The sequence below is a fragment of the Taeniopygia guttata genome, chromosome 5, assembly GCF_048771995.1.
Source record: "Taeniopygia guttata chromosome 5, bTaeGut7.mat, whole genome shotgun sequence".
Lineage (NCBI taxonomy): Eukaryota > Metazoa > Chordata > Aves > Passeriformes > Estrildidae > Taeniopygia > Taeniopygia guttata.
In genome coordinates, this window is record NC_133030.1 from 58896179 (window position 1) to 58908785 (window position 12607).

The window sequence follows — 12607 nt, forward strand, 5'->3', positions numbered from 1 at the left end:
TCTCCCCTCAACAATGGATTTAAGGACTCAAAGCACAAGTGAGTCAACACTCACACATCATGGAGTGAGTTCACTGTTACATACAGCTCAAACCAAGCCCTGTTTTGGAGTCATCCCTTAATTTAATAGGAGCAGCCTGGCTCTGGAGTGATGCTGAATTTGTAAAGCTCAGAGTGTGTTTTCTGATTTTTTTGTATTTTAAGCGTGCAGTGAGCGGGGTGATTTCTCAGAGATGATGTTTCAAGTAACGCTATATGGATTTCTCTTTTTCCTAAGGCAGATGGGGCTGCATGATGCAAGATGTAGTGAGGATGAGGCTGTTGTGCCCATGTGAATGTGCCCTAAGTCTTCCCTTGCAGGAAGTTTGGGTACATTGTAAAGAATGAAAATGCAGAAGAATTAAATCAAGTGACAGGGTCTCTTCATACAATTTCTCTGGTGTGGTATATAAAATTAAATACAGTATCAATTTTTAGACTAATTAATATTCTACTCTTCTTCATCACCTGTTTTCAGTACTCCTTCAAATTATTCATTAGTACATTTTAGTACAATTAATGCCTTCAAACTAAAAAAAATTATATAAATAATTAGATGATGTAAGGAAGGTTACTGTATCTTCTTCATATTCAACTGCTAAACAAAAGGATAAAATCCTATTTGCTCTATTAATTCCTAGTTTATAAGTTGCAATTTAAAAGCCATTTATCCTGCGCTGATATAAATAATGGGGTTTTCCAGGTGCATATGGCACAAAACAAGTTTCTCTTTTACTACCATATATGATTGCATCAGAACACATTTTCAAGTTGAAAACATGAAAATAAGTCATTAATATATTTTATTAAATGGCTTATTCCACCTTTGGTATGTACAAACCTATTGCTACTAAGAGGATCATACTCCACTGGTGCACACCTCCTGCTTTCAGACTTCCCAACAAGCACAAATTTTGCAAAAGCTTTTTAATCTGTGCAGTAGGATGTGGCATTGATTTAACATTCCCATATCTGACTTGTCAAATTGTTATGTTTGACCTCTTTTGTTCACACATGTGATCTGCTTAACTCAGGTGAGATAACCTCATGTGAATAGGATTCAGCTTACATATAAATATTATCTATTTATATTATATTTAATATAAAATCTATGTTTCTGGAGACTGTGGCCATGGCTGCTTGATGCCCAAGTTTCTGACAGCGGGCAGTAAAGTCTCAAACCTGCAAGGAATTTGTTACTCTGCACAGTAGTTTAGTTAATTTTAAAGTCACCTCTACCTTTTATAATAGGGGAAAGGGATGGACAAAGATCACAGATGTCACAAATTAGAAACAAACCCTCTCTTTTATTGAATTTTATACTGGTACACAATCAAAAAGAAATACAGTCACAAGTACGTCAAAATGTTTCAGGAGGAATATCAATTGCAATATGTTGTACTTGGTTCCAAAAAAGAATTCCATTAAAATATACCACTTCTTCATGAGAGAATACTGCTATTATTCACAAAATCTACTGTACTGTATAAATCCAGCAGCAAACTCTTTAACTTTTTGGTAACTTGCTCAAGGTAAACAGGGAAGCAGAAGTAAAATGGCAATTCAATTCTTTAATTTGGATCAAAAATCAGTCCTCCAGAATGGAACTTTTCAGGGAGTTAAGTCATAATGGTATTTTTAAATGAAAGCTGGATACCCAACTCATGTGGGATTCCTATGAAAATGGAGTTCCTGCTAAGTCTTTGTGGCCTGTGACATGTTTATATTCATGCTGGGCAGTTGGAGTTGGAGTAATGTGCCTGAGTGCAGTGACATTTGAGTGCGATGCGTGCCCAGGTCAGGAGCAGGGCAGCAGTGGGAAGGGACAGATGGCTCACCTGGGCCTGGCCAGCCCGGCTGACAGGGGCAGGATGCTCCCAGATCCCACCACACTGTCAGGAAAGGTTCACTCAGCAGTGCAACAGGGGACAACACCTGCCAACAGATACTGCCTTTAGCTGCCAGTGCTTAGCTGTTTAATTAAACAGCTCTTTAAGTAATAAAACATTATTATTAAAAATGCTGTAGTTTAACTTGTAATCACCAGAATTACCTGGCCCAACGGTTGTATTTCATTGGAAGCAGAGCTGATAATTTCATCCAAACTAAGCTTTGAAGTCCTTAAAACCCTCATCAGAGTTATGTTTAAATAGCTCTTTTGGGCCCTAATTTGTGATTCTTTAATTCAGTAATTACTTTGGGAGAGTTTAATGTGGGTACAGAGCTACTATTAAGTTTTGTTTCTCAGGTAAGTTGTTTCCATTTCACCCAGAGGTTTTCAAAGGTCACTGAAGTCCAAACCAGTCTCACTAGGTGGGAGGAAGGTATGTTAGCAAGAGGTACTTTGGACTTCAGGCTACCTTCATTTACTCATCTCTTACACCCAAGATAAGTTACTGCACACCCTATTTACATGATTCCTGGGGAGGTACAGCTGTAGTTAATTTTAACAACTTTCACATAAAGGAAGGAATTGTGTAATCATAAATACTAGTTTAAAAATTCTTTTACCCTTTAACAAAATCATCCCTGTTGATGATTAAAAGATCAATAAAATCCATATATAAGAACAGTAATTGTACTGTGCCCTGAAGAAGGCCTGGCTTGACTACTGCTGATAGTCAGGAAAACCTGGAAGGTAACTCTGTTATTCTCCTCAATTTACCATTTTCACATAATTAGCATGTTCTATTTACAGGAGAAAATACTGTATTTACCCACAGATCACAGAATGATTTGGGTGGGAAGGGACCTTAAAACCCACCTAGTTCCAACCCTGCCATGGGCAGGGACACCTTTCACTATCCTGGGTTGCTCCAAGCCCCATCCCACCTGGCATTGGACACTTCCAGGGCTGGGTTCTCCACAGCTGCTCTTGGAAACCTGTCCAGTGTCTCACCACCCTCACAGTTATTAATTTCCTCGTAATTTCTAATCTGGTATCTCAACATTTTAAAAAGGCAGCAAGTTGGCAAACAAAGCATGCAAAATCACTAAGAAAACACTTAGGAAAATATTCTAGAAGCTTGTGCTCCAAATTAGCTCTAGAATCAGACTAGACTGTATGTTCCTGGAGTCCAAAAAGTTTAGGGGGGGGAGGAGGGGGGGGAAAGTTAGTAACACATAAATTTTAAAAAAGCAACTGAAAGGTGAACTAGGTTTTGCAAACTAGCATCAGCATTTAGCAAAGCCCTTACAAGGCCAGAACAATTACTGCTCCTTTTCTGTGCCTTGTTCACTGTCTTTAGGAGACTTGGGGGGATTTTGTTAGGCTATTTTTTCTCTACAGTAAACCAATACAGCTACAGCAGTTCATCACAGTAATTATAATATTATTATTATGCATAGTAAATGTTATTATGCATAGTAAAATAATGTTAGAATTGAGATTTTTAGATTAAACCTAGCTCAGTTAAATCCACAGCTGCTATTCCTAAGAACAGAGATGATCAAGGATAGGGTGGATGGGGCTCTGAGCAACCTGATCTCATAGAATGCCCATGACAGGAGTGTGGGAACAAGATGATCTTTAAAGTCCTTTCCAACCCAAGCCATCCTCTGACTCCAACGGGCTTATGACCTTAATATCATATGGGGCACTCCAGTCTTCCTTCTCTTTTTAACACTGATTTTAGTCTGAAAACTTTCTGCCCTCTTAGTGCACTGAAGAAGGCCTGACAGATCCAAACATGTCAGGCTCCTCCAAAACACAGCCAAGAGAGCAGCAGAACACTTCTGACCTGTCTCTTGGAAGTGCAAAGGGATAACTCCCCCAGGCCAGCTCCAAGTTTGGCAGGGCAGTACAAAAGTAGATCCCAGCTGCACTTTCCGCCTGCCCGCAAGACTCTCACAGAAGCACCACATCAATCCATGCAGAGCTAAAGCAGGAGGGATGCCTGGAACAGCAGGGGCTTAACCCAACTTCACTATTTAAACCTCCTAACTGCTGAAAAAATGCCAGCAGAGACACAGCAGGCAGGGAGGAGCTCTGCTTCTTTTAGCCATTAAAAATGCATTAAAAATGTTCACTACTGAAAACGTTCTCTGCATGAAGCTTCAGCTGCAGCTGACTGCCCCTACCTTCTCCTCCCTGTGCAGCTTCTACTCAGAACTTTAACAAGTGTGCAACTATCTTCTGCTGCCAGTGCCTTATCATTTTTTGTTAATAGTGTCCTTTTAGTTTCACAAAGTTGTGGCAGTTTGGAAAGTGCTCCTTTCAGTGAAACAATAATTTTAGAGAACAGGTTACGCTTATGTACTATGACATTGATTTCAAAACAGTGCTATGAAAACAAAAAGTTTACAACATAAACCCTATGTAACTCCTGTGACACACCATGATTGATTACTTATCTCAATATAAGTTTTGTGAAAATAGTCTGGAGAACGCACAGAATATCTTGATCATATTTACACAACACAGGATTACCAGTAGTGTTGCGTTTTATACAGCAAAATGAGGAAAGTCACTGGGTCAGCAGCACAAAAATGGGGAACAAGTTTCATCAAGTACCAGCTTAATTTTTTAATCATGGATTTTTGTGACAGAAATCCATCTCAGATCAATCACTCCTGTGAATTTTACCTTTTCCTGCTTTCCTGTGTTACCTTGATAAAGCTTCCAGAGACAAGCCTTTAAGCTGTTCATAAAGATGAATTCTTCCTGCTCTAAAGTAAATCAAAGCTGCTGCCTCCTCGCTGCCAGGTTTGCTCGCTGGTGTGATTACAGGTTGAGAAGTATAACGTCTTTGGCGAGTGGTAGTACAACACTGTCTGGGAGACTTCAGTACTGAACAGGCTCAAATAATTAACGCAGAGATGTTACAATCAAAATAAGGAAGCAGTAGTTTCCAATCAACTCTAAGTTAAAAAGGGAACACGGATGAACAATAACCACTAACAAAAATATAAATTATCTCATTTCTCTCAGATAACACACTCCCCAAGGGGGCCTGGTCCACATATAGTTTATTGATGTAAGAAAACAATACAGTTAGTGTCAGATCCAACCACAAAGAGCAAAAAGAATGAGTGAATGAAGGTTTTGTACAGTACATATAGGAAAATAAGATGTTTGTGACAACTATATATTTCTAAATAAAAAGGCTTCTAAATATATTCAAGTTATTGAAATCTACATGAAAACATATGGATGTTAATAGCAACAAGGTGCATAAAACCAAAACATCAAAATATTGAGCAACTCAATGATGTACTAGATAAAAGTTTGCTAACAATGCAAGATGTTTTACAATCTGCTTGAAATATCACCTATACCACACAGGGTAAGCTGAACATTTAGATTTAAGTCATACACAATATTAGCATTAACTTCAACAACTACAGGCAGGGATTTTTTTTTAAGCTGGCAAAGTGACTACTTTAAGAACATCAAACTTTCTCTAAATTGAGAACGTATCCAAAGAAAATGCTGCTAGCCCTTTCCAGATAAAGCCTTTCCTTTGACTAACCACACCCACTGAAGTCAAAAGCATAAGACAGCATTTGAGAACAATTTATATTACAACGTGACTAAAATAATGACATAATCCAGGTTTAAACATGTTTCCATAGGCAAACAAAAGATTCTTCTTAAAAACTAGTTTTTATAAATGCAGAATATATTGCATGAGGAACTGCTGGTATTTTTTAAGAAAATATATTGTGCGATTGTGGCTACAATGCACCGCTGCAAAGCATTGTTGTTTCTTATAAAAACTATTAACATAAAAAACTTACTTGAACATAAAGAGTAAGAGAGCACAAGTCTTCCAACTACCTATGAAAAGCAGGATGGAAGTATTGCCAGTTTTTCCTGTGTTGACATTTTACTAATGATAAGTTTTGGTGACCAACTCCCCAGCCAAAAAATAAATATTTTTTTTTTCATCAGGTGCATATTTCAAAGCTGCTATTGCAAGTGTGTTTTAAATGTAATGGACTTAAAAGTGTATGTACCAAAGAATTATAAAAATGCACTAGAGTTTGAGTTATTGTTACATAAAGAACATATTAAAAAGACTGTCAAAATAAGTAGAAAGGGGATCAAAACTGAACTAACTGAATTAGTGCAGTACTGTAGCCAGGCTTCTAAAATCAGATATAGAAAATATAAATAGACTGCTTTAGGTGATGATTCACCAGTGTCCAAAAAAGGAGCAAGTTTTGTGAAAGCTCAGTTAACTTGATCCAGAGCTCTGAGCAGTTCTTCCCCCTGTAGCAGGTTTCTGTTGCCCTGTATGGGAGCGTTTACTTCGCAGTCGTAACTCGTGAGTTGGGGGAGTCCACTCTCATCCATCGACTGCCCTAGAAGTTTACTTGCTATGTCTAAAGAGGGAGGGGAAGGAGAAAAAGTGCACTTTATTCACCATGCTTAACCTCTCCTAGAGCTGTTCACAAGGAGCTACATTTGCACAGTTTTGGAGGCTCTGTTCACTTTCACCCTCCACCCCCTCTGCCTAGGAAAGGAAGATACCAACCAGTTGATAGCAGAATGATTGTCTTTTGCTCCACTCCACTGTGACCATTCGTTTTGCATCCCTTTACACGTTTCCAAGCAAGTGATGCATTTCCTCCACGGTCACCTGTCTGCTGGAATAAAGACCCCTAGAAAGAAATAAAATTAATCTTCTTTAGTGAATATTGTATCTTTATAACCCTCCACGTCCCTCTTCCAAATGAACAGTTCCTGTCACTAATATGGCATTGTTACAATTTAAAGTGGATTTTGTTCAGAATCTGGGGAGAAATATATTTCCAAGTACACTAATTTGAAAATTATTTAACAGAAAACTGAATCAAGTTTCAAGACCTGACTTCCATTAGAGAAATCAATTACAAAATCCTGGTTATCATCAGTTACCATGCTCAAGATTAGTGTGTACATGTACACAAACACACCTATTTAATTACCACTGCTCTGGGGTGAGTAAGCATCAGGTTTTCACTGGAGTCTCTAATGGCTTTCTGCACTTGAATTAATAGTGTAGGCAGGAGAGTCAGGAACCTCAGTAGGTTGATTCTATCTACACATTTAGGATGTAAATTCTGCTTGCATTCCAGTTATTGCCACCAAGCCACCTGACCTTGTGAAAAATGCAGTCCTACACCACTCTAGTGCAGATATGGCGCCTTAGCATTGTTTTGACAGCAGAACAGAAGATATGGAGATTAGGAAGCTGTAAGTGCTTCATATAATTGGGATAAGGAAGAAGAAGAAGAAGAAACAGATGGGATGGAAGTAAAAAGCACCATCTTAGTATCAAGTCTGCTGGCAAAAGTATTTGAATCTGCGAAGTTTGGTCTTGTTAGAGATACTGACTGCTGCAAAAAGAAGGGATTTCACAACACTGCCATTATCCTCAAAATAGTGAAGAGCATATGTTTTCAGGTTATAAAACACCTGTGTAATTCAAATGAGCAGCTGTATAGTAGAAGTTATAGTTAACTCAGAGCAGCAGTTCATAGTGAGATTAGTCACCTACATTGCTGCTGCTGCTTATTTTTTACCATGAAGGCACTCTAGCCCTTCATGTTGAGAAAGATAAGGCTTGTAACTGTTCCAGTGTAATGATTTGTATAATTTTATAAACTCACTATAACACAATATTCTATAACCTTACTGTATCTTGTCCTTGTCTTATTTTCCTGTTTTCTAGGAAGCTAAAGTAGTATTTTAATTTGGTCTTCACTTATTTTCACTCTTTGCAAAATACATCCCACTTCCCTAGAGCTATAATGTTGTGGCAAGTGTTTGTACAGCCCCAGAACAGCACGTATTCTAAGCCTGGATTTAACATCATTTTTCTTCTGCCTGTGTGAAAGGCCTGTATATCCTCCCAGAAATCCATGGTGGACAGAGAAGCCAAACAACAAAAGCATTTAATATAACTCCACTAAGACCCAGCTTCATGGAATTCAGCTTCTAACTCTGAGAAACCATCAAAGTAGTTGTAACACTTTTGTCAGATACAGACAAAAGAAAAAGTTTAGCATAGGATGAAGTCTGAACCTCTAAGCATTAAAATGGCACTAAGCACAGAAGCCTGACCAGTATTCCAGCAGTTAACACCAAACTGCTTATGTTCTGTGCATTTAATAACATCTCATGCTGTTTTGAACATTTTATTAGCAACACTATGAGCTGTAGCACTTTTGAATGAGAAAAGGGCAGTGGAAGGCAATAACATCTCTTGCAGAGCTGTGAATTCTTACAGGGCTTCTGGAAGCAGCAGAACAACATGTATGGAAGTGCAAAGCGTTTAGCAAATGAAAACAACCACATAGAAATAGCATAGAAAAACGGATTTGTCTTATGCCCAGACTAGAATACTACTACAGGAGTAAGGAGAGTTCAGAGGAAAATAATCCTGCACTGTAAGATATAGTCGATGACTACAACTAGGAGGTGGTCCAGTAGAGAAACAAAGAAGCTCAAAGGCTACACTGCAGTAGAGGAATTAAGACTACGACTTCTCAAAACTTGACAAGTGGGAATTTGCAGTGAAGATGAGAGTGAGAGAGAGAGAAATGTGCAATGGCAAACAAAGCTCGAGGTTTCAAAATACTGAGAACTGAGAGTGAGACAAAGATGATGGAGACAATGTACCCTTGCAGAAAATAACAAGCTGGACAACCCCCAATCAAGTGACACAAATCTAGGACTATCTACAAAGTTTCTTTTGAATAGCTAGAGCAGATGAGGATGAGCTACTCCCAAGTTCCCACACTAATACCAGACAGGGCATGCATGAAAGGGAGTGGCAGTAATAGAATTAGCTAGGTTATTATAGGAGCTCTCTTCCCTCACAGTTCAGATGGTCTTGTCATCTGATTAAGTAAAGGAATTTCAGACCCAATGGAAAAATAAAACAATAGGAAGAAGCATAAGAACACTTATCTTCAGTGTTGACAAATATGAAAATGGGTTTGAATTCAAAAGTTAAATAAATACAGCAATTACACATTCAAATGTGATGTCTGACATTTATGCATATTCTACTAAAGAAACACATGTTCACATATGTTTCTAATCAAGAAATGCACATGGGTGTAGAGGGCACTTTTGAGAAGTTGACAGTAAAAGAGAACTAAAAGTGGAGTATCTGCATATATATATAGAGACACACATATATGTAAAAATTTCACTATCAATTATCTCTCATCCCAAGATTCCACTGCCTACCAACAGCTCAAGTCAAGGAGTCTGCACTGATGCCTCATTTCAGAAATTGCAAGGTTAAAAGTGAATATTTTAAAATGGTAAAACAAAACTCACAATTCCAACTGCCTGAAAAAGTGAACCATCATGTTCCATTTTTCGTTTTCTCTGAGCATTATGCAAAGCTAGCATCTTTGGATTTAGTTCTTCATCCAGTGCAGTAGATCTAAGAAAAATTGATTCAGGCTGTTAAGACGTTTCTACTTTCCTCGAGCCATTCTTCTTTCGTGGACACTTTTATATACAACATCACAGAACTGAATTTATGAACTCCACTACTTTTCATTCATAAATTGACTTATTTCAACAATAATTTTCTATGAGCATAGCAAATGTTAGCCTTTAATCTTGCTGTGAAGCTCAGTATGAGTTTTAACAAAAATTTTTAAATCTGCAGAAAAAAAAAGCATAAAGGCTCAGTAGTTCACTATCAACAGAAAAAAAGGGAAGGAAGGGTGAGGGAAAGTCTATCCTGAATATTTCTACGTACAGATCAATCTTTTACATATCATAAATCTCATGTTTGACTTAATATAGTTTTCTGTTGTGATAAATATGTACTACAGGCATCACGGACCATCACAAAACAAATTTAGTTTGAAAACCTGTACCTACTGCTTGTAGATATCTGTATATTTGATATCTGCAGTATGTGTAGCACAGACTGTAGTTGCCTCTTACCTCTAACACAGTGGACAAGGAAAGCACCAGAAACATTGTGTGGGTGTAACTACCTAAATTGCTTGCATTTTTACAAAGGCTGCACATCAGGTACAAGAGCAGAACAGAATTTTTACAGTAGCTGGCTTTTACATGAGGTGCTTAGGTAAAAGCTACCATGAAATTACCTTTAGGGGAGTTTGCTATTAAAAAAAGACTCATTTGACATGTCCAAATTTAAGTATCTCAATTTCTATTCTGAAGAACGCTGAGGATGAACACACAGAATTTAAATCTAATTCCTCAAACAGACGCCAGAGCGTTTTAAAATACCTTTCATTCAGAGTGACTGTTAGCAAGCTGGGTGCTCCTGGAGAAGGCTTTTCCACCTGATCCACTGTTGCTTTCCCTGCCCTGATGGGAGAGGCAGTCCGACTCCTGCTCCCGCCGTAGGGCGAGGCGGGGGCACTGCTGGGCTCGGGGACCCCGCGCGCGGGCGAGGAAGGGACAACGATCGGCTTCGCGTCGTCCGCGCGCTCCGCCGGCTTCACCTCCTCGGAGCTGCCCGCTGCCGCCTGGCCCTGCTGGAATATGGGCACGGGGGCTGCGCTCGGAGAGCCCGAGGAGCTGCTGCTTTCCAGCGGGGACAGCTGATCGAAGGAGCGCAGCTGGAAGTCGTCATCCATCGGGATGTAAGGAGCCAACATCTCTAAATCTAAATCGGTTTCCTGCAAAGGACAAGAGGTGGAACTTAGCAGTGTGGAAGAAACTTCAGCTATGACTTCATCAAGGCTTTACCTTTTACCAAATCCTTAGAAATTTATTTTTATTTTACACTTTAATCAAAATATTACGTAAAAAGGGAAAGAGGTTCCTGAAAACATTATAAAAAGGAAAATAAGTACACTCAGAATAAGATGATAAAACATTTTAAGTTACTGTACATTACCTGAGTAGAGAATGGATTTTTTGCTTCTGTATCTATGGCAAAGAGTTTCTCCACTAATTCCAGTTTGAATTCACTGGCCATATCATTATCCACATCAAAGCAGTAGTCGTTCGGACTACTGGGCTGTGAAAACATTTTGAACACAGTTTTAGGTTTCTGTCACTGCATCATTTGGCATTGTTACCTACAGATTCTCTGCAAGATGTTCTAATGTAGAAACTAATCCCAAGCTGTAGCTGCACAAAGTTAAAATGGAAAAGGAAAACACTTACATTTACCTGTATACATTCAAATTTACGCCACCAGAGAAGCACTTGCTTAGTTGAAACCTACACTGACTTGCTTAGTTGAAACCTACACGACTAAATGAGAAGATACAGCTTCTGCAATAATTCACAGCAAATACTTTGCTGTTTAGGGAAGTTGTATCTGAACCAACTGAATGAAAAAGACCAAGCTCTCCTTATTTCTGTCAGATAGTATTGCATACATTTGCAAGACTCACTTTAATGAAAAGATATGACAATTTATCAGCTTCTTCAGATCATGGTGTGAGCTTAAGTCACAAGGTAGAAATAATTTTCAATCCCTGTCCTGGCTGCATCCTTAACCAGATCTGCCCCACAAGCCCCAACAGCACATCCATTTTAATGACAGCATATCCAAATTACGAAACTCACCTCAGGTGAACTTTGGCTGGTACTTGCATCAGAAGGGCTGGTTGGTTGTTCTTGCACCTGAGGCATGGTAAAAGAAAGTTCGAGTGGCTCTGTGTTTGGCTCCAGCTTTGATACAACTTCTCTATTGAGTGCAGGATCAGCATTGCTACGAAGTGGCTTTGTAGTTTCAGAGGCAGGTAGTGGGGACATTGCCATATTTATATTCTGCAATTTCTCACTGGATGAGGGGAGCATTACATCATTATACAAAGGAACTTCATCACATTGTTGTTCATCAGACTCTATAAAAATTAAAAGAAACCATCAACCTAAGTAACAGTACTGTGTGTGTCTATGGACCTCATTAAATTGAAACAGCAGCTGAAATACCACTGGACAAGTGGTACTGGGAGGTTATTTTATGAAATCTACGACAAAAAGTAACTTTGCTAATTAACATGCTCTCCAATTTAAACACACACCCACCATTACTGCTGAAATCTAGAGAGATAATTGTGTCTCCAGCAGCTGGGGCTAGCACAGTTAAAGCATCTGGTTCCTGTTTAAGTTTTTCAAATAGGCTGTTGGTATCATCCAGGTCATCTTTACTGAATATTTTGGTCATTTTCATGTCAGGAGACTCCACTGGTTTCAGCATACACTCAGTTTGTCCAAGGGAAAAAATTAAGTCCTTCTGAACAATTCCACTGTCAGACAGAGAAGAAGATGACTGTTAAAGAGCAGCTAAAAGGAATAAGTTCCGGCCTAATAGTTTTGTAGGTTGAAACCCACTCACTCTCCCCACCCAAAAACCCCAAACCAACAAAAAACACCCCATCACACATATCCCACAAAATTACCACGATAAGAGCTTTAAGAATTTTTTTTGTTATTCATTCTTTCCTCAAAAGTAACAGACAAAGCAAGCAAGCACTAACTGTGGTGCAATCATAAAAAAGTAACAAACATAAACATGCTTTTCTGAAAGCATTGAAAAAGAAAAAATTTAAAAAAAAGGGGGGAAAAGATATTTCCTAAACTACTTTTCTTTGCTTTAAATGATCGTGCAGTATCTTGATAG

At 38.7% G+C, this 12607-nt stretch overlaps 1 protein-coding gene and 1 long non-coding RNA gene across 3 annotated transcripts in view; one reads left to right on the forward strand and one right to left on the reverse strand.

The window, feature by feature from the left end:
- The window catches only part of LOC115495627 (uncharacterized), a 58061-nt gene that overhangs the window by 1416 nt on the left and 44038 nt on the right, over nt 1–12607 (forward strand). The window lies entirely within an intron of this gene.
- The window catches only part of HIF1A (hypoxia inducible factor 1 subunit alpha), a 34338-nt gene continuing 23056 nt past the window's right edge, over nt 1326–12607 (reverse strand). Inside the window, exons 9-15 of one of the 2 annotated variants that reach the window (XM_030275160.4) lie at nt 12013–12233; nt 11548–11828; nt 10868–10990; nt 10252–10646; nt 9316–9424; nt 6518–6644; nt 1326–6365 (exon numbers count right to left, since the gene is read on the reverse strand). In XM_030275160.4, coding sequence (XP_030131020.4) covers nt 6214–6365; nt 6518–6644; nt 9316–9424; nt 10252–10646; nt 10868–10990; nt 11548–11828; nt 12013–12233 — 1408 coding nt within the window. In that variant the 3' untranslated portion in view covers nt 1326–6213. The remainder of the gene's footprint in view (nt 6366–6517; nt 6645–9315; nt 9425–10251; nt 10647–10867; nt 10991–11547; nt 11829–12012; nt 12234–12607) is intronic. The other variant, XR_004368167.3, reaches the window with a different exon arrangement.